Consider the following 20,954-nt stretch of genomic DNA (forward strand, 5'->3'; position numbering starts at 1 on the left):
TGCCCTGAAAAGCATTGCCAAATCTAAGAAGAGAAAATGCTTCCAGCAGGGACTCCAGAATTACTTATGAGATGATAATTTATACTCTGGGCTGTTAATCCGCTGTTGCAGCCTAAAATGCAGAAACACAAAAGCTGTAAGCACAGGGATAGGCTGGTTTGGCAGTCTCCCTGTGACAATGCTATCTCAAGGAATAATCTGAATGCACTGTGGGACAATGCAGAGCAGGATGATTAATTTTACTGAGTGGCACAGTTGTGAGTCATGTCGGCTCTCAAGCAGAGAGGTTTGTGTGGTAAAGTAGTTATATCATGAAAGGTGCTGTACGGAGGTAAGGGAGGGCATTAGTTTTATTTGCAGTGATTGTTTCTGGGATCATTAGCACTGGATTAAAGGTAGAGCAAAGTGCACATTCTGTCTGCAGCCTTGTCGTAGATTTATGTAAGAGAGTTTTCTATAGTCGGTTTTGCACAATCCTGCATGCTGTGTTGGAAGAATGTTTATTTTGCTTTGGTTATTTTAGCTCATTATTTAATAATTATTGTTCCAATACTAAGCTTTTCCCTCTACAACTGCATTTGTTTTTTTGGTTTTTGTTTAATAAATAACCCTTTGATGATACTCAATATGCTTCAGAATCACCTTTTCATCTGTGGTTTCCACTGTAATCTGTTCATGGCTATAGAATGATAATACTGATGCAAAATACTGAACAATAATGTGAAGGCCCTTTCTGAAGATTTAACCTTTAAAATCTTCATCTGGAGTTAAGAGTTTCTACCTTCCTGGCATAGTGATAAATCCTCCCACTTTCACTGCATCAGGGAAGAGAACAGAATCACACTTTTTAATGGAAAGCTTGGGAATTGGCCCATGATCAAACCGGTGGCTTACACGCCGTTTTCTCACTCTTGTTTCATTTGCGGCATTTTAGTAGAAGGTAAAAAGGCAGCGCAAAAACACCTGAAACGCCGTGTTTTTGTGGGGGCAGACGGATAAGCTGCCACGCAGGAGAAATCTCTGTTTTTAGGGCCTGCGTGGGACCTTAAAAAAGCCACCAAGTCCTAGAGGGTTAACGGACAGGAAACCGCGGTTGCAGCCGCTCCTAAGGAAGTCAGTTTTTGTGTAACAGCCTGGAGCAGGCCGAGAGGTGGGGGCCGGAGGGGCCCGGGGGGTCTCGGTGTCTGGGCTGACATCGATATTTTTGGTTTTGGCTCCGCAGCGTTTTGAACACGGGGAAGGGCACGCGCCGAGTGGCAGCAGCTCCTCCGTGACAAAGCGATTTCTATTCCACAGCAGCTTTGCTGGGGGGGGGGGGGGGGAGAAACGAGACGTGAATTTTCCTGTCTGAGGCTCGTTTTCCCCACTCTAAGGCTCAGCTTATCTAGAGAAATCACAGTGTAGGTACGCGGTCGCAGCGGCACATGTTAATATATTTAAATTCTGGAACAGGAGAACTCTTCTCTGAATTCCGAGCCCATTAATTTCAGTCCCCGCTGAGCATGTTCACTTTCGGGTAAGTGTTGCTCTGACGTGAGGGCACCAGCAAAGCGAACTCAGCGCCGAACAAAAGGGCGGCTTTTTTTTGTTGTTGTTGTTTTCTTTTGGCGAGCCGGGGCGAACTCTTTCCCTCCTCCAGGTTTAGAATGCCTTCGTGTAACGGCGTGTTTGAGGCACATCTGCTGGGGCAGGCAGTATGGGCCCGCTCGCCCGTGCCGGGCAGTCGGTGTGGCGGCGGCGGGGAGGGCGGCCCGGGGGCTCGGCGGCTGTGCCGGGCCGGGCCGGGCCTAGCGCGCCGGCCTTGCCCCGCGCCCGGGATGGCTCCTGCTCCGGGAGCCGCACAAAGATAATCGCTCAGGAAGTGTCTCGGCCAATCCCCCGCCGCTTTACATTCGGATTCGCCGCGGCGGCCAATCCGGGCGCGGCTCTCATGCGGCAGACAGATGATCAAGCCGGAGTGCCAAGCCCTCCCTGCCCGAGTACTGAGAGCCTGTCCTCCATGTTTTATAAGTATTGACATAACACTGTGTTAACAATGCATCCACAGAGGTAAGCCTTGCTTTTTACCTTGCTTTTTCTCTAAGGCCTATGAGTTGTGGGTTGAGAGCGTGGTTCTCTGTGATTTCTCGTGCAAAACTCACACCACAGGCACTTATATTGAGTTGGAACTGTTTAAAATTTTTGCTTTCTTGGGTCACATGGTTAGTAGCCATTAGCCACAGCTTTGTTTTACAGTCTGGCAAAGCCTTGGCATACCTAGTTCTTCACAGGAGGATGGTGTTTTTAGAGTTTATCAAGATCCTGGTATTCCAAAGGAGCTTTCTGTCTCTGAGCAGTTTGCCAGCACTATTGTCTGTTGTGTCACATGCCTGCTGGAGAGAAAATGGAAGCTAGGGAGCAGATGCATTTAACTGCCCTACAGGGAGTCAAGCAGGGATAATGGCAGACAGAAGAACAGGCAAGTTTACCTTTCTAAACAGTGAATGGAACAGCTAAGATAAGTTATCTCTGAGAAAATATGGGATTTTTGAAAACCTAGACATCAGCAAAAAGTGCTAATGGCAGATTGTAGATATTGGGCCTAGGTGGTGGTGTGCTGTTGCATCATGTTTTTTATGCAGCTTATCTTAACTTAAAATGATTATTGAACCTTTTCTCTTGCAGGAGTAATTAATGCAACGCGTTTCTCTTTCAGAAGGACAATGTATGGTTAATATTTTGTTCCTTTAAAAGGGAGTTTTTATGCTGCAGATTTTGGGAATGGGGTGCTGCTCAGTGAAATGCAGCAGTGCATCTGTTTACAAATCTGATGCTTTATGGAAAATGCTTTTGAACTGTTAGCCTTCTTGTTTTACATAGTTCAAATAAACTAATGTACCTTTTATCTGTGCCTTTTTGTTTTATATTGTGTCAGCCACAGTTCTGTGTTGTGGAGTCCAGAAGATATAAAATCATGTGTGGTTCATGACAGTAGTACATGTTGTTCTTTCTTGGTTTTTTTTTCCTTTTTTTTTTTTTTTTTTAAAGTTTTGGTTTAATGCTACGTAATTGTTTCAAGAAATGCCTTTTTGATCAATTCTCAAATCTGCCAGCCTGTTGTATCTTCTTAACTGGAAAAATGAGATGAGTGCTTGAACAGTTGGTAAGTAAGCAGCATGCTACTCTCTGAACATTTTTAATAGTTTTCCAAACATTTTGTTTTTACTGGGTCAGTTAGTGCAGTAGATGAAGTAACGTTAGTGGTTAGTCATATAAAAAATCAGATTTGCTTAGCATCCATTTTAAGGGACTTGTACATGTAAGCTCTTCAATTTGAATGCACTGGTTTTTTAATAATTTGTCTCTAAATTTTGAAGCTTTTACTTCCTGTTTACCTCAGACCAGTGAAGAATATTGTACTTGCTGTTTGGCCATAGATCATTAATTACCATGTTTGCAGGGTAAAGCGCATTTTCGCCGTTCCTTGGGCTTTTCAGTGTGATGAAAGTGCTAGTGCTCAGCAACGAAGTGACCTTATGAAGTAAAGTAAATAATGCTTAATGAGCATATGTTTCTGATACTATACGAGGTGTAATCTCAGACAAACTTGCTCGATTTATAGCTAATTTAGAACATTTTGTGCCCTGTATGAAGAATTTAATTGTAACGCTTGCATGCTTGTTTGAGCAAGCTGTTTTTCAGTGATCACCAGGGCTGTTACAAAAGCAGAGGAAGGATGCGCTTTTGTGCTTTTAATGTGATTTTTGCACTTGTTTTAGCAGTCCACACACACATCCATGATTTTAGGGAAGAGCTGAGAGCTAGGCTGGCTTTGCAGATGACTGCACTGAACCACAGTACATGCTGACTTTCCTAGACCCTTGCCATGGATTTGATAACATTCTGTAACATAGCAAATTACCTCTGTCTGGTTACTTGTTTACCAGTATGAGTATTTTACTTTGACTGTCTTACTTTGATTAACAGCTGCCCCCCCCCCCCCCCACTTCCCCCATCCCCCAGGATTAGATTATAAATATGTCTTGTTCAGTTTGCAACCTGAAACAGTGCTGGGGTACCAGTGGATTTCATGTGGTAGCATTTTTGTGTGCAATTTTAGTGCGTTTTTCAGCATACACAAAAGTGCTGACACAGCTAAGAAATTATTCTGGTTTTTGCTCTTCCCTTGCCAAATGACCAAAAATTACATTTGGGCGTAATTTCCCTGCCAGCAGTTTATACACGTTAGCAGTTTACTTTCAGTCTCGAAGAGTGAACAACGTAATACTCGTTTAATATGAGGAAGCAGGAGCAAGTGATCTGCAATCAGAAAGCCTGTGTTAAAATGGCTCCCCCAGGTTTTGTTAAACCAGGATCTGTTTCAAATCTGCACCTCCAGACACGCCGCTGACAGCGAAGCACATTTGTCTGAGCTGCCCTCGCGCGTGTAATGAGACGGAGCGTCGCCGGCCTCTTAAAAGTTCACTATTTTTAATCACTCGGATGCAATTCTTTTATAGTTCACAAAAAAACAAATGTCTGCATTGCAGCAAGATGTCTGAGGCAAGGTAGGGGTAGCAGGGCTGTGTTTCAGCTCAGCCCAATCGCGCCGCTCCGCCAGCGCCGGAGCCAATTGCTGCAGCAGGCAGGTTAAAGATTGACAATTGCAGTGGCAGGGCTGAGAGAGGCCTTCTGGAAATTTCTGCCATCTTTGTTCCATCTAAGTAAAGCAAATTCAGCCAAGCTGAAGAATTTCATGTATTTTTTGGTGCTTTGTCAAGGTATGGTGTTATCACTCACTTTCCTAGGTTGCATAATAAGCAGCACTCTGCTGGTTTTTTTGCTGTTCGGGACAGAAGTGGAATGTGGGGTTTTGTTCAAGTGACAGACACAGGGAAAAAGCACGTATGCTTTCTCCCCAGGATTTGACTGGACTGGATCTTGTTAATATCACAATTAGACTGGACATGTATGAAGCAATGTAGCTGAGGTTTATTCAGCTTGTAGCAAATGGCCATTATTCTAATATAACTAGCATTTAATCATATAATTGCACTGTAAGTTTTCTGACTACTAAAGAGTAATTTGAATTGCCCAGGATGAATATGATTAGCCATTATTATTTAGTGCCAACATCCAGTTACTTTTGTAATTAACTGGACAAAGAATGCAGTGGGGGAAAACAAAGAAGTGATCTGGATTATAAATCATGGTGAAAACAGTAGCTTTTTAAAAGCTGCATGCCTTTTGCAGGCTACATTCTTTGCAAGCAAACTGTTTTAGTTGGAAGCTAAATAGTGCTAGGGAAAAGCTGAGTAATTTCTTTAAACAAATGACACTACTTAACATACTGGGAATGAAGAAAATGCAGAGTATAAACCACTCCAAATGTGACATTCACCCCCCCTCACATTAGGTAGGAGTACTGAAACATAGCAGAAGACCTACGTGGCTGCTAAGAAAGCATGAAATAAAAGGAACTTCATGCTCAAAATTCATAAGTAGGTAGATTACATTACAAATTTAGCCCTTTGGATCAGTGTCCATAAACTTCAATTGGCTCATCTTCCTGAGCCGTCTTCCATTTTGTGATATCACTTTTGCTTGAGTTTTTGTTTTGTTGTTGTTTTGTGGGGTGTTTTTATTTCTTGTTTTTCTTTTTGCTTTGTTTTTGAGTGTATTGTACTGGATCACTTTTCAGCTACTGGCCGTGTGGATCCAGTAGCTGAAAAGTGATAGGTCATGGTCAGTTTTCCATAGTAATGGTACCACTCCAGCATAATTGGTTAAAGGGTTATAAATCTCAGTAAAAGCTCTCCTCTTCTCTGTATGGGATTCAGGGTATTAATTTGGATTTCCTAAATATCTTGAAATTTGAACATAACCTTTGCTCATGTAGAATGCAGTAGACGGCAATTTTCAAATTTTGTTATTTGTGGATCCCCCCAGTATTTTTCCCATGGGCACATGAATCCCATTAGAGTGAATTTGAGCCTGTTAGACCAGGTTTGATTTACTTAGTTATTGTCTGCAAACCCCTTAGTGGGAGTACAGTGGCTTGGAGGGGTCTGTAGACTGGAAACCATCATAGTAGGCCATCAAGCTTGGCCCTTTAAATTGTATGCAGAAAGTATTTTAAATATATTTATTAATAAAAACGCCTTGTATTCATGGGTTAAAGTCTAATTTAGCAGTAGCTTCATAGGAACTGAGTTTCATTTATTTGATAGTTGTCTGTCATTATGTTAACCCTTTACTGCCTGTTGCCATAGCATCTGTGTTTCACACTGCTCTAACAGGATGTTAACACTCTTAATTTAGCCAGCATAACCCTTTACTTTCAAACATGATTGTTCTCAAATTATATTTTTAGCGTCTGAAATCTGTAGCTCTTTGGTTGCCTTGCTTGGGCCTCAGCTGTTTGGTTTATAGTCTTAAAGATGCCTGTGTGACACCAAGGATCTCCCTCCCTCCCTCCCTCCCTCCCCCGATTTTTCTCTTTTGTGCAGCTATTTTGAATGGACACTGAATTAGAGTAAGGTTTTAAAAAGAACCTACATGTTCTTTAAATGAGAAATAGATTTATCTGCTTGTTATCAGAGGTAAATAGCTTAAACATTGCTGTGCACAGATATGTGAACAAGCCTTTTGCCTATGTTAATTGCTTAATACAAAATGTTATTTGCTTACAAATAACAAATGGAGCGTTTTGCAGGGAATTCTACAGAAGGAAACGTAAAACAAGAGGTGCTCAAACTGGAGAGTGAAGCTAAAAATCGAGTGATTTCCTTAGTAACCTGTGACTTCACAAATCTCCCTCTCCTGTGCCTTTTTTGAGTTAAACGTTCAGATGTCAGGTGTCCTTTTGTCGTTCTTTACCATTTCTGATATTTAGATGCTCGCTTTGAATATTGCCCTGCTGTGTAAACAGGAGCTACTGGTATTGAACAAAGTGCTCCCATTTTAGCTCCAGTCCAGGAGTGAGGCAGTGCAGTGCTGGCAGACGCCATTTTAAGAACCCTGCATAAATAGCATAGCTACCGATGAGTAAGAGACTGTTATAGGTGAGTGCTTATACAAAGCTGCTATTTATTCAGCAATGGCATGCTAATATATATTCTTTTTTTTTTTTCTCTCAAATTTTTATTGAATGCAAGTTTTTTTTTTTTTTTTTGAAATCATTAGTTAGGATTGCTGCTCACAGATGTGATGTAGGAGAGGCAGGAATTTTTTCTTAAGGATGAAATTCAGTTTTAGTGCTTATGGTCTTAAATCAGGGGTTTTTCTTTGTTTTGTTTTGTTTTCTGTTCATTAAAAGGAAATTAATTCCATAAATACATAGTTCTTGATTTGAAATTAATGTGTTATTCCCTGATGTAGATCTGGATTGTGTATATGGGCATTAGCTGTTTCGAGTGGTTTTCCATATCTGTCAGTTTTTCTTGGTTAAATGTCAAGGTGCAGTAGTTCATCTGCAACTTTTAATTGCTCTTTGTAGTTAATATAGGTTAGAGCAGCTTTAAATATTCTTGCATATTGGCATTTTTCAGGTAAGTACTACTGTTAGTAAAGGAATGATTTTCCTAAACAGAGAAGTCAGTATTTTGTTTAGTGGTGTGAAATTTGAAAAACTGAATTTTATATTAAAAAACTCCACCCTCCCTTCAGTTTAGTAGAGAACATATTTAAAAGTTAGGCAGCTAAGTTATTTTTCCATTTTTACGTAAGTATCAATAAGTCTTGTATGTTTGCAATCCTTATTTTTTTTTTTTCTTTCTGTGCCCAACTCTCCCCAAAGGAATAACCTCCACCCCTTCTACCCTCATTCAGACATGTTAAACTAATTTGTATGGAACAAATTAGTTTAACATTGTAGAAAACAATTTTGTTGTTGTTGTTGTAAGTTTTGTCAATATGAGTAGGGAAGTTTTAAATGATTAATTGGTGTTCTGTTCAGTTGACAGGAAAACTGGCAAAGCTTAAATTTCAGTTGTGTTCTTAAAACATGTTCCTCTGTGTTCATTCATCTTAATTAGGAATTAAGAGTAGCTTTCAGAATGACTTAAGGAATTTATTGTATTCATCTCGGTACTTAATGGAGTGTATTCCAGTATCATTTCTGGTCTGCAGCCTCAGACCATCACATTCATACTTGCATGACAGTAATGCATGCTGGCTGAAATAACTGCTCTGAGCCCTGCAAAAATGAATTCTCAAAATAAAACTCTCCAGAAGAGTCTACTTGATCACACAGTTACTGTTTCCATAGAGCCAAATGTTTGTTTCATAATTATTTTGCTGGTCTTAATTTTCCTTTTATTTTGTTGTGGGTAATAGTAAGGTACCTCTGATTAAGGACCTGTTTTTCTGGAATTATTTAATTGGAAATCTTTTGCTAATGAAACATCTGCATTTGAAAGTTTGTGCTTTATAAGGTGCAAAGGTTTAGAAAAGTTACTGTAAACTTGCTGTGAATTGTTATAATGTATTTACAAACTCGAGTTTGAAAGATGACCACTACAGTCATCACTGCCACCATTCAAACAATGTCATGTTGTGCAAGTCATTACACATTACAGCAAATAAAACAATGGGAGAGGCTTTTGAAGAGCTGTGAATGGGAAGTATCTTTTACAACTATGTCTAACACACTTATTTCACTGTTCCTCCCCAACTTTTTGATGATTTTTTTTTTCAGAACAATCTCTGTGATTTTCTTGTATTTGTGCCCTTAAAAGATTAATTATAGCAAAGAATATGGAGATGCATCTGTTCCTCTGAGGCTCAGTTTTCGTGGTGCAGGAGGTAATTGCTGGATGTGGTGTGAGCTGTGGGTGATACACAGGGTGCACACGTGTGTGTAGGGAACGTGCTCCTCCATTGCTAAGGAGAATGGGGACCCTTGGTGTCAAGTGGTGAATGCTTCAAGGGTTGATTTATACTTCAGATCTTTGGGAAGTCCATCTTCAGGCACCTTTGATGTGATGTTTGCTTCCCTGACCATGGCAGGGGAGTTGGAACCGGGTGATCTTTAAGATCCCTTCCAACCCAAACCATTCTGTCATTCTGTGATTCATTGTATCAGAGATGTGGTTAAGATACTTTGTTCATCTTGGAACCGTTCATGAGGAATCATTTTCTTGCCTCTATAGATCTATTGCAAGAACACTCAAAATGGTGATGGCTCAGGTTCCTAGATTGGGCTCTTTATATGGGGAGAGACAGATTTAGAGCTGAAAACCCCTTCTATGTTGTAACTAATACGTAGGAGTCCTGCCCTGTGACCCCTGAAGGGCTGGGTTTGGGCCCAGGGCACAGAACATCCTCAGTCACCCTCTAAGTTCCCCTGGTACTTTGATCAGGGAAGCAGGAACAGTTCCTGCTCTGGTGGTGCTGTGTTGATCCCATTTCTCATCCAGGATTCATGCACAACTCTGTGTATTTTAATACTGACTTGGAGCAACTACTGCATCTTTGTTGTTGTATCATGTTCCCCTGAGGTTGTGATTTGAACAAAATGCGCTTGATGGATTTGGATGAGTCTGGAATAATATGACTGCTTTAATGTAACTTAAATGTCAGCTGCTGCTAAAAGGATGTTGCCCTTTTCTCCCATCCTCATGTGTGGTACTCTCCCATTTCCCACATGTCCAGCTGCACAGTGAGCTACATCACAGAACTGACTCAGTTAAAATAGATGGGATTTCTTGAAACATGAAGTTAAGGGTTGGGCAAACCATTCCTTTTAGTAGTAGCTTGTGTAAAATGATCATAAGTCTTCAACCTGAGTTTTGTAAAGACTTGTATGTCCTAGTCTGGGTCCGAAACTGAATCTGTATTTTAGAAGCAGGTAATGTGCACTGCCAAATTACTTCACTCTTGACAGAATTCCTGTGTATGATTACATGTTTGTCTGTATGCATTATTGATCAGATATACATGGTGTTTTAAAAATAGGGAGTTTGTTACAGTTTGGTGATATTGAAATAGGATTTTATAAAGAGGGAGGGGAATTAAAAAAAGCAGTGCAGCATTGGGAGAGAACAATGAACCCATCCCATGAGCCCATCCCTTCCCATTGCTTAGGAGAGGACTGGGCAGAGGCAAGTGGTGCATGAAATGTTTTGGTGTCTGTAGCCCACTACCAGCTCTTCTTTGCTGGAGGCCCCTGGGAAAGGGTGTAACAAATGTGCAGGATAATTGATCTGCCCATGCATAGTAAATGGGTGAGCATTGTAGTACATCAGCTATGTTATGCATTTAATCTGCCCATGCAAAATAAATCTGAGAAGCATTGTGCTACAGTCAACTGTGCTACACATTTACCCTCATTCTGGTCATATGGGTGCCTTTCCTTGCTCCTGAAATGGTCAGAGTAGTCCATGAGATGGGAGGTGGATGCTGGTAGAATAGAACCTCCCTTCAGTGTTTTGTGACTTTGTAAATTATTTCCCTATACAAATGACAAGTAGAGAGTAATGATTTCTGGAATTCATGGATCTTCTGAGCTTTGGGGTTTTCATACATTGAGCTTGGTTAATTTGTATTTAAAATTTTTGCTGATATAACTGTGTCATTTTAGAAGTGTGAAAGGAATTGCAACCCAACTCCCCAGTAGCTAATAGTTAATTAGAAGTAGTTTTGTCAAATACCAGATTAAAAAGCCCTTCTGCTATTAAGTTTTACTTTGTTTAGGAATATCTTTTAACTTATACCCCTAACAAAACTCCTGCTAATATAAACTGTTTGTCAGGCTGAAGAGTTTCTCTGATGTAAATATAACCAAGTCCTCACTGTTGTTTCTGAGCTCTGATGAGCTGATCCAGGCACACTTATACACAGAGACTAAAGCCAAGGTCTCTGGCTGTCCTCTTGGCCTGTGTCCCTGGAGCTGGGATGGCTGAATGGAACCTCAGTCCACTCCATAGCAGCAGAAATGGATAACCTGCCAGATCAGTGCAGAAAGGGCAGCAACTTCCATGGACAGGCTGAGCAGTAAATTGTCACTGGAGAGGAGAGGATCTGCATCCCCCATGGCTGTTGTGCTCTGGTGGACACTGTGATACCTGCTTGTGTACCAGAACCTCATTTGTGTATCATTTATAATTTGGGTTTGCTTCAACATTGTATGTTTTCTTTTACCTCACATCTGTGATAGTCAGATCTCCAAAACTGGTGTGTAAATCAATCTTCATTCTAATTCACTTTTCCTCTGCCTTCCACTTTCTTTCCCCAAAGTGACTTAACTAGTCAAATTTGTTGAGCTGCCTTTTTATATGGCACCACTATAAAAGCAGAATATCAGAACGTCAGATGTAGTTTGTAATAATTCAATTCTGCCTGGAGCAAATGAACACTGACTGTGTTAAGGTTGAGTGGTAACAACTCTGTACTGTTTACTCTTTGTTATGGTTAATAATTAGTGGAATTGTATTGCAAATAAATTATAAATATTCAGTTTTCTGTTATGTAGTCTAGTTTAAAAATCCTTAAAATTATTTATGAAATAGCTTTTAAAATTGCACTTTAGCTTCTAATTTTGCAAGTTGTTCTGTGTTACTAAGTCTGTTACTTCAGCTAATCTGTTCATAAGTGCTGATGAACATTTAAATGTTGGCAGGCATCTGTCCACACAGTTTATCCAAGGAACAGAATTCCTGTTTTTCTGTCACACACATGCAATTTATACGTACAGTGCCATAATCTTCACTATGTGTTACAAGACTGTCATTAGAATGGAAATGTTACTTTTGTGATTGGTAACTTGCAGTTAGTTATATACGTGTACTTGGATTGTTTCTCAACATGTTTTGATCAGTGTATACTTTGGCAAACAACAGGCCTCTCATTTCATCAGAAATTTTAATATAGTTGTGTTTGACGGTGTTACATTGACCTTCATGGATGGAAGTTAGACATGAGAACAATACAGTCTCTGAGTATTCTAATTCACCTTTTTGAATCCTGCAGCTTGGCTGAAGAGGAAATAAAGGCAGAGCAGGAGGTGGTGGAGGGGATGGACATCTCCACTCGATCCAAAGGTGAGTAAGAGGAGTATTTCATCTTCCTCTGGGGTACTTGTCACATCCCAGCCACTTGGACTCTCTAACCAACTTAAAAACTGAAGCATTTTTCTACTGTTGTAGTGACCACTTTGTTTGTGAAAGAGTTTGATAATACAGAATTTGGTATAAGAGGCAGTGGGAGTTATTAGATGCATTTGGCTGCCTATGAAATCTCACCTTCATTTCTCTTTAGAAAGACTTTGGCCCACTTTTTAGTGCTGATAAGAATTTGTCATGCATCAAGTGAGCTAAACTATTACTTATGTCACTCTGACATAATCAGTGTCTAAAAGAGTCTGATACCTGCTTATGTAGATATTTGTTTGCATTTTAGTTCTGTTGCTTTACTTGGCCCAGAAACAGGACTATGGGCCATACAAAGAGTTGCAATTTCCTCTCATTAGTTCCAGTGCTGCTGTGACCTCAAGGTGTGCTGTTGCAATGAATTAAGCCCACAGGAAAGTTTTTACTTTTTTTTTTGTAGGGTAAAGATGAAGTTTCATAGGACAGTGAGCTGATTTAATATATCATGGTTATTGAAAGGGTCAGTCTTTCATCTCCAGCCTTCTCAGCCACTTGATCTTGCAGCTTCCCTTGCTCTGATCAATTAAAATTGGTCAATTCAGAAGGATTTAACCTGGCAGAAAGAAGCTCATGTTTTTGTGCTGTTTACTGTTGATACAACTCCCTGAAGCAGCAGAAGACAAAGCCAGACCCACCATGGTGCTGGTTTAGGTCGACCCAGGCTGTCATTGTGTGGAAGTCACCAGTCTGTACATAGGAGGAGTCTTAGTGTTTTAAATACCAGTGAGAGTGATCTGAATGGCCTTTGTACATCACCACAGTAGAGAGAAAACAGAGGTTAAATTACGTGAATAATAATGAGATAAATGATATTTATTAAACTAGATACTGATTTGCTTTAGTTGGTTTGTTAAATTTGGCATGTATGTTGATAAAACCCTTACCAGCACCATTCTAAGGACAAGAATAACAACCACCCACCCCAAACCCTTACAGATTTATATTTTTTTCCAGTGAAAAGTGTGGGTTGTAAAGAAATCTTGACACTTGCCTGTAAGCCATCTCACTTTGTTGTGAGCCCGGCCTAACCTGTGAATTAGTTGGTAGAACTGTAATAATTGAATATGTAGTTTTTCACATAAAGTAAAAGAATCATAAATGTCGTCTCCAAGAGCTGGCCACATTACAGGCCTGGTATAATGAATCTTTCTGGACTCTGTTACATGACTGAGGCAAGTTTATCTGCCAGTTCAATGCAGTGTTTCTACATCAGAGAAGTTGCAGTCCAGAAATTTTAAAACTTATTGTACTCTGTGTCAGGCAGAAAAAAACACAGGAAAGTTCTGAGCTAGTGGGATAGTGGCAGCAGTGTCTCCACTCGTAGCAATTATCTTGTGCAGAGTTTTGCTTTGTGTGTTTTAGAAAGGATGTAGATGAGGAAGTTGACTCTATACAGACAAACCTGAAGGGCAGCACACAGCTCTTTGTGCTTTGTTTGGGTTTTTTGTTGGTGTGAGAAGCCTGTGCAGAGATCAATCCCTGTTATTGTGTAACTTCACACTTGGCCTAGAGAAGCGGATGTGCTGCAAGTCTGTAACCTGAATTGCCCTGCTGCAGTTTGTGCAGCTCATGTGAGGCTGTATCTAAAGAAAGCTGTAGGAAAATACACTTAATTGCTTTAAAACCAATTAGCCCGATGCAGACCTCCTCATGAACATTCTTGTTTTGGTTCAAGCAGTTTAATTGCTATAAATCAATTCTAGTTGAGTTTAAGCTAAACTAAACCATGCATTGTTTAATCTGTGACATGGGTGTTAACACAGCCTTTGAATTGGTCTAAGTAACCTGGTGGTTTCAAAGCAGCCTAAGCTGGTCAAACTGCTCAGCAGTTTTGTCCACTTCCTTCCATACCTAAGCTGGCAGGAAACTAACTGAACCATAAAACATGAACAGTTTTCTACTAGCTTAGTGTGCTGAAACAGCTTGGTAGACTGCCAGAACTGGTTAGAGAGAGGGCAGGGATACACCAGTCGGGTGCAGGAAGTGCAGAGCTTTGTTAGCAAGCACTTAAGTGGGGTTAGGCTGTCATGAAACCAGAGCTTAAAGCTTACACTTACTACTTTATAATGTGACATACAAGAGTGAGTGTGTAGCTGGGGTCAGGGCTGTGCAGCCCTGTGTTTATCTTCAGCTGCATTTCTCTACTCTTCTCCTCGGGCTTCTGCTGTTGCACAATCAGCTGTATCAAGCAGCTGATCTGGCAGAAAACTGATCATTTTTTGTAGTACCAGTTTTGCCTGAATCATGAACTCATTAACCCTACTAATACACAAAAGTGCCTGTCTGCAAAAAGTGATGGGGACAGATGAGGGGGGAAAGGGAAGAGGAGTAGAGTTGCTGTAGCAGTTGTAATTTAGGTCTGCTTATAAGCTGTGCGTGTGCAGCTTTGCTAAAGAGAAGGTTTTAAAATGCACTGCTCTCTTGATGAGAACAGGAAGGTGTAAGGAGTCTGAGAACTGGAAATGGGAAACAACAGCTTAAAGAGATTGCAGAGTCCAGAAACATAAAATGGAGTCAACAGAGGATTGCTGTTTAATGAAGGAGAAAGGCTGTGGATGAGATTATTATTATATTTTGTCCTCTGCGTATGATACGTTAACATCTTGCTGTATTTGTGTTCCAGCACTGTGGACTACTTTTTAACCTTGTTTGTTAAATATTTCAAGATGGGGCTTGCAATGTTTCTGGATAAATGCCTAAGCATTTCCAGGTTGTGGTTCCAGAGCAGCATAACAAACTTAATTGCTTGGTGCAATTCTGTCTTCACCTGTACTTGTTCTCTTTGGACAGAATGAATTCTCCACTGGGCTTTGACTTCCATGTAGGTTTTCATGCATTTCAGCCTAGTACTGGAACCATTCCCTGTTTAGTGCCCAGTCAAAAGGAGCTTTTAAACCCTCTTCTTCCCATCATCAGTCACACATCTCTTCCATTGCCTTTACATCTGTGCTGGCTCTTAGCCAGTTCTCTTCTGGAGAACTTGGGTTCTACACCCAGGACTTGGGTGTAGAGGTTGTTTTCTACCTATTTGTCTCCCTGAACCAGATTACTGGGGAGTTGAACAGATGATGGACATGGCTGGGAGCTGGTCATTAGATGGTCTTAGCCTGGCATAAAATCATATCCTGCTTAATGGTGAGGATTCTGACTCCTACAGCTTTTGCACTGCAGCAGGTTTGTGTTGAAGGCTTTGGTCCCAGGGGCTCCTCTCGCTGGTAAACTGTTCAGCCATCATGAATATGAATACAAAATGACTAGTTAAGTGGACTTCCCAGAATGCATTGTACATTTTGCATTGTACAGCTTCATCACAGCACATCGTGTATCAATTTTCTTTGCAGTGATACCAAGTATTTAATCACACAGAGATTGAGGTTCTTAACTGCAACCTGAACCCAAATCTGAGACTCCTCCAGTGAACAGGCACCAGCCCAGGGCCTTTGTCTCTCGTGCAGAGCCCCTTGTTATCAGGAGTCAGCACTGGGTCCTTGGAGTGCCTTGGGGCAGCAATCCCCCCAGAGCCAGGCTCCAGCTTACCCACGCCTCACAACTCCTTACCTTGCGAGTTGTTGCAAAGTGTTTCTTTTTCATCTTCCAGAGCCCTACAGTGAAGAAACAAGTAGCAGTGTCTCTTGATACTTGTGTAAAACTGTAACGTAGTAGGAGTTGAGCAGAATTTACACAACCATGGCTGACCTCTGGTTATTTATGGCATTAAGCAACTGGATTGGGTTAATTACATCGGTTGGTGTTTCTGGAATGTAAACAGGGCTCTGGTGGTTGATTGCAGTTGCATCATGTTTCAGAATTCTGGCAGAAGATTGAAATGGCTCAAAGTTGAGTGTAAGTTCTGACAGATTTATCCACGATTTTGTTAAGGTGTTTTGAAGATAATTAACCTTGCTATTGTATTATAGGTAACGGATTTGAAAAATCATAAATCTGTTAAGAATCATTCAGGATAATAAATTTAACTGTGAGACTTCACAGTTCAGGAATTCATATCAATTATTAATTGAAACCTGCTCTGTCAAATTGAACTGGAGTTAGTATTGGTATGTTTTCTTGCAGATTTCTTCATTGTTTACTCTTTATACCATTTTAAATTAGACATTCCGAGATTTTGAGAAGGAGAAGTGGCAGTCTAGGTGGAAGTCAGTTTTCTGCTTTTGTTCTTTTCCTTCTGAAGGCATAGATACACATTTCTGTGGGGTAATGGCAGCTTAAGAAGTCTTCAGTCACCTTTGTTTTCTTGTACCTTCTCTCACACTGCCTTTTTTTTTTAAGCTAACCCAGCTGTTTCTTACAGCCATCAAATGAATTCTTCATGTTCAGTAAATTTTCGTTCTTTTGTTTCGTTTAATCAAATTTAATTCCTTGATTTGGTTCACCAAATGTTGGCAGAACTCTTGGTGTCATAATAAAAGGCATAATGTGGCATTGGGAATTAATGTTAAGAGAAGTAGCCTTGGGCTGGCTCTGTTTTAAGTGACACTTCTGTTGAGTGTTTGACTTATATGGAACAGTTGACTGTGTTTCTAGTTGGAAACATTATTCAGAATTTTGCATGTTTGACCCACTTGCACTGAGATATCAAAAACCTACTTACAGAAAATTCATTGGTGTAACTGTGTCTCAGTTTACTGGTATCTCCTGGGAGACTAAAATAATGCTTTTGCTGAAAAAATACATTCCTGTTTCTGGCTCCTGGAAAACCAAAATGACTGCTGATCTTACCATCTTTGTCACTAATCATATTGAAAAGCTTTTTTAATTTTTTTTTGTTGTTGTTTAAACAAATGTGTTTCTGAGTTTACCTCTTGTCACTGTCTGAAAATTGCCGGAACAGAAAAGTTCTGCTCTACGAGCAGTAAAGAGCTCATTTTTCATAGAATTAGTGTCTAAAATAGGAGAAAGTTAAGTACAGAATTTGAATAAATAATACTCTTCATGAAAGTATAGGAAACCTAATGCAGTTAAGACTGAATTAAACTGAATTAAAAGATTGTTTGTGTTATTAGGTCCCTCACAGATTGGTAGATGGGTAACACGCTGTGATAGTTAAAGAAACTGGTCTATTCCAGTAGCACAGCTAAATCTGAAAGAAGATGCCTGTGCATTGCTGTTTTCCTGTCTATTCCTTAATTTTTCCAGTTACATTTTACGTTGCCTCAAGAAAATGACTTCCAGTTGAAAAAAGAAAAAAAGGAAGTGTATTTCAGGTCAGTTTTTGTATGTTGTCTATGAGTCACCACTGGTTTATTTGAAAATCCCTTGGTGTGCTCAGGCTTCTTGAACCATGGAAGAGAATTACATTAGTAGATTTTCAAATCACTTAACCAAGTGTCTTTGTGTGATCATTTCATAGGGTCGGTATTGAATCAGCACCTTCTCTGCTGACGTGTGGTTTGGATTTGACTGTGACTGAATTGTAATTCAGTTCTGGTTTAGCTAATACCAGTTTAACCCTTTTCCTGACCCCGAATCAGTTAATTTAGGAAAAAACAGCATTTAAAAGTGAAAAGCATTACATCATGGGGGGCAGGAACTTTACAGCTGATTTTCATACTTAAAGCTGAGTCACAATGTGCGGAGTCACAGTCACCTTCTTTGTAATCCCCACAATCTGAGGCTCAGGAGCTGAAAGGAAACTGTTGTGCTTCACTGGTGGCAATTTTGTGCCTGGAAGTAAGAAATGGAAGCCAAAGGCCAGAAAACTATGCTGTCCTTTTACCCCCCTGGTTTAAGCTGTCCCTGCATAGGTACAGTCTTGGAATAAAAGCTGAGTCTCTTGAGGGAGTTACAGTGATGGCTTTATTTGCTGGTGAGAAACTCTGGCTCAGACATCCTTGCAAGTCCTTTGGGGATGTAGAGAGAGAACAATTCTCACATCTCCCTGCACTGAGAAAACAAGAGTAAGGCATGATCAGCACTTCACAGTGAGAGAAGTTTTCTTATGACTGTCTTTAGTAACATCTGGAAAGACTCTGTTGGGAACTGCAATTTATAATAAAGAAACAAAGACTTAATGTGGTGACAGGAAGATGAGAAAAGATACGGTGTGATGCTGGTTTTGCAGATCACTGAGTGCAAACAGTTCCCATGCTGAATAAGCTCTGTTCTACTTTCATGAAAAAGAAATAGAACTCAGAGCTTTTTTTGGTTTTAGGTTTGATCACTTTGGTTTAGTTGTGGGCTTTGGTTTAGCTGACACTGATGCTGCAGTCTTTCTTCCAGCATAGCTGGGTTGGCGAAGCTCCCTTGGGATATGTGAAGCATATCCCAGCCCAAGGAGTTCTTCTGCCACCTTCTGTGCATAATCAGCTAAACTGACAAACCCACTGAGTCTCCTGACAGCAGAGTCGTACTGTGTTAGAATTTTTACTGTCATAATTGCTCAAGGAGGGGAGGAAGCAGACACTCTACTTTTCACACATACAGGTGACATACCTTATCTGGCGGTTCTCTGTAATGTCAAATCAATCCAAATTTTGGGCTAAATGCAGATTTGCTTGAATCAAAACACATCCAGTAACAGTCATGGCTTCAGACAGATTGTATTGATTGAATCCAGCCTGGGCATGTCAGGAGATAACTGGTCCTAAATGCTGCCTACAGGCGTGAAAGGGGAGGGGTGTGTGGGAAGGAAAAAAAAGTCACGTCCTGGTGTCAGAACTCAAAACATGAAAACTTTTTGTTTGTTTATTTAAACCAACTTAACTATGTTTTGCCAAAGGTTTGTAACTTAATGTCAACATAAAAGTTTCCCTGAGAGTTGACACAACATTTCTGCTGGGCAGCACTGCTGAAGTAGCTGTGCCTACAGAACTCATGGCAGACACTTTTCCTAAAATTGTTGAAATGACCTGTGTTGTTAGCCTGGTGCAGCTGTTATAGATTCATGAAACTCAGGATGGGCAAATGCTACTACCTTTATTTTCCCTCTTTCAGTTATATAATCTTCAATCTGTATTTTAATATATTTTTCATGTTTATTCATGGTTTCCTTAAATGTTACCTTAACACAAGTTGCCAAGCTTTTGGTCAATTAGAAGTCACCAGGTAGCTCCATATTTTCCATGAAATTGTGCAGAAAGTGGCCAAAACCACAGTTTTGAGTTTTTTGTTTTCCTGTGTAGTTCTGTGTTTTGGGGATGGTTCAGGTTTTTTTCTGTGATATTGATGACTTCTGATCCTTATGGTTTTAACTGAAGTTCTGTTTGTTGCATGCATTAAAAGCTTAGGGAAAAATTAATCATGTCAAACCAACTCTGATGAACTTTCACTTCTATTTTGTCCAAATCATGTCACTGTTCTATGATTGTCCTTTACAGCTCCTTACACACCTGTTTCTTTTGAAAAATAGCAGTAAGTTCTTTATAATTGAGCTGATTCATTAGAAATCATTTAAATTTTGTTCTGAGAGAATGAAGTTGCGAATGTTCTTACGTTAAAAGGATGAATTTAAAATCTTTGCACGGTGTGGATGACAAACCATAACCTTGTTGGAGTGTTTTTCATTATTCTGCAGTCTTCACCTGTGTTGTTTGTATCTGTTCTAGATCCTGGCTCTGCTGAACGCACAGCACAAAAAAGGAAATTTCCCAGCCCTCCACATTCCTCTAATGGCCACTCACCACAAGATGCATCAACAAGTCCTATAAAAAAGAAAAAGAAACCTGGTCTATTGAACAGTAATAATAAAGAGCAGGTAAGAGAAGTCATGGTTTTTTGATGCTAGAATATGAAACAGTAAAGGATGTAGAGACAGCTGATCAGGAGCTCAGTCCTCTTTAGGAAGCTCCATTCTTGTACTCTTAAGAAGTGGTTATTAATTTTTGACTGCAGTGGGGGTAGGAATTGGTATTATCATTTGGGTTTGAATGCTCTTTTATTATTGTTGAGAAAGACTACCTGTGTCCTGCTTATTGATTTCACAAAGCTAATAAGATATATAATCAATAAATGTAATTTTGAACAGAATTATTATGAAGAAATGTAAAAACAATTAAAAAAACAACAACAGCTGTTATTAATTAAAACCATTAAAAGGAAATGCTCAGTGGTGTGATATCTAAGATGAGAAAGATCTCATAATGTCAGTGGAAGTTCCTCATCTGCTTTCAGTCCCGTCCTACTGTGAATTATTAACAAAAGTCAGCTCCATCCTTGGTACTCTGCAGATTCCCTCCCCTTTCTTAAAACTTCTGGGCAACGTACACTCCTGCCAATGGGAGTTGAATCAATGGGTCACACTGACTTTTCAGCCTTCATGCTTGAAGCCTCGTTTTTAGTGACTTCTGAATCCTGAATTGATGGCATTTGTTGTAGTTCTTGGAAGAACTCGGCTCTGGAAGACACTGACAATTTCTGATCCATTGTATGATGCATGTGCAAGAATTATATGTATTGAATGGCAAATGCTGTAAAGCACCTGCATGATCTTAGAGGAGATTTCATGAAAGCAGTCTTCAGCCTTAATGAAATTATTTCATGTCTAATGTAATAATGACATACCTGTGTATTTTTCCAAGTTCTTTTGTGTGTCACTGTTTTTTGTTTTGCCAGGATCATATGAACACGGGATTAAGTTGTGAGCATTTAAAGCACTTTTTCCTGGCATAACAACATCCACATTAGATATTACCTTGGTACAATTGCACTGGTGAAGAAAGAAAATGAAATTCCTAATCACTGCAGTTGTCCTGCAGCAATGCCTGTGAATAAATCAGGCCTTAAAAACCAGTGTCAATCATATTTTATTTCAGGATAACTGGGAGGTGTGACAGTAGCATGTGGAGATGTGCTTGCAGTAGTGCACTGGGG

At 40.0% G+C, this 20,954-nt stretch overlaps 1 protein-coding gene across 5 annotated transcripts in view; it reads left to right on the plus strand.

Moving 5' to 3' along the window:
• Positions 1-1,106: 1,106 nt before the first annotated feature.
• ZMYND8 (zinc finger MYND-type containing 8) overlaps positions 1,107-20,954 on the plus strand; it is a 45,847-nt gene continuing 25,999 nt past the window's right edge. Inside the window, exons 1-3 of one of the 5 annotated variants that reach the window (XM_032704565.1) lie at positions 1,107-1,516; positions 11,950-12,020; positions 19,691-19,839. In XM_032704565.1, coding sequence (XP_032560456.1) covers positions 1,503-1,516; positions 11,950-12,020; positions 19,691-19,839 — 234 coding nt within the window. In that variant the 5' untranslated portion in view covers positions 1,107-1,502. Of the gene's footprint in view, positions 1,517-1,900; positions 2,050-11,949; positions 12,021-19,690; positions 19,840-20,954 lie in introns of those variants that run through there. The other 4 variants (XM_032704564.1, XM_032704566.1, XM_032704567.1 and 1 more) reach the window with 4 other exon arrangements.

Source organism: Chiroxiphia lanceolata, chromosome 17 (genome assembly GCF_009829145.1).
Source record: "Chiroxiphia lanceolata isolate bChiLan1 chromosome 17, bChiLan1.pri, whole genome shotgun sequence".
NCBI classification, from domain to species: Eukaryota; Metazoa; Chordata; class Aves; order Passeriformes; family Pipridae; genus Chiroxiphia; species Chiroxiphia lanceolata.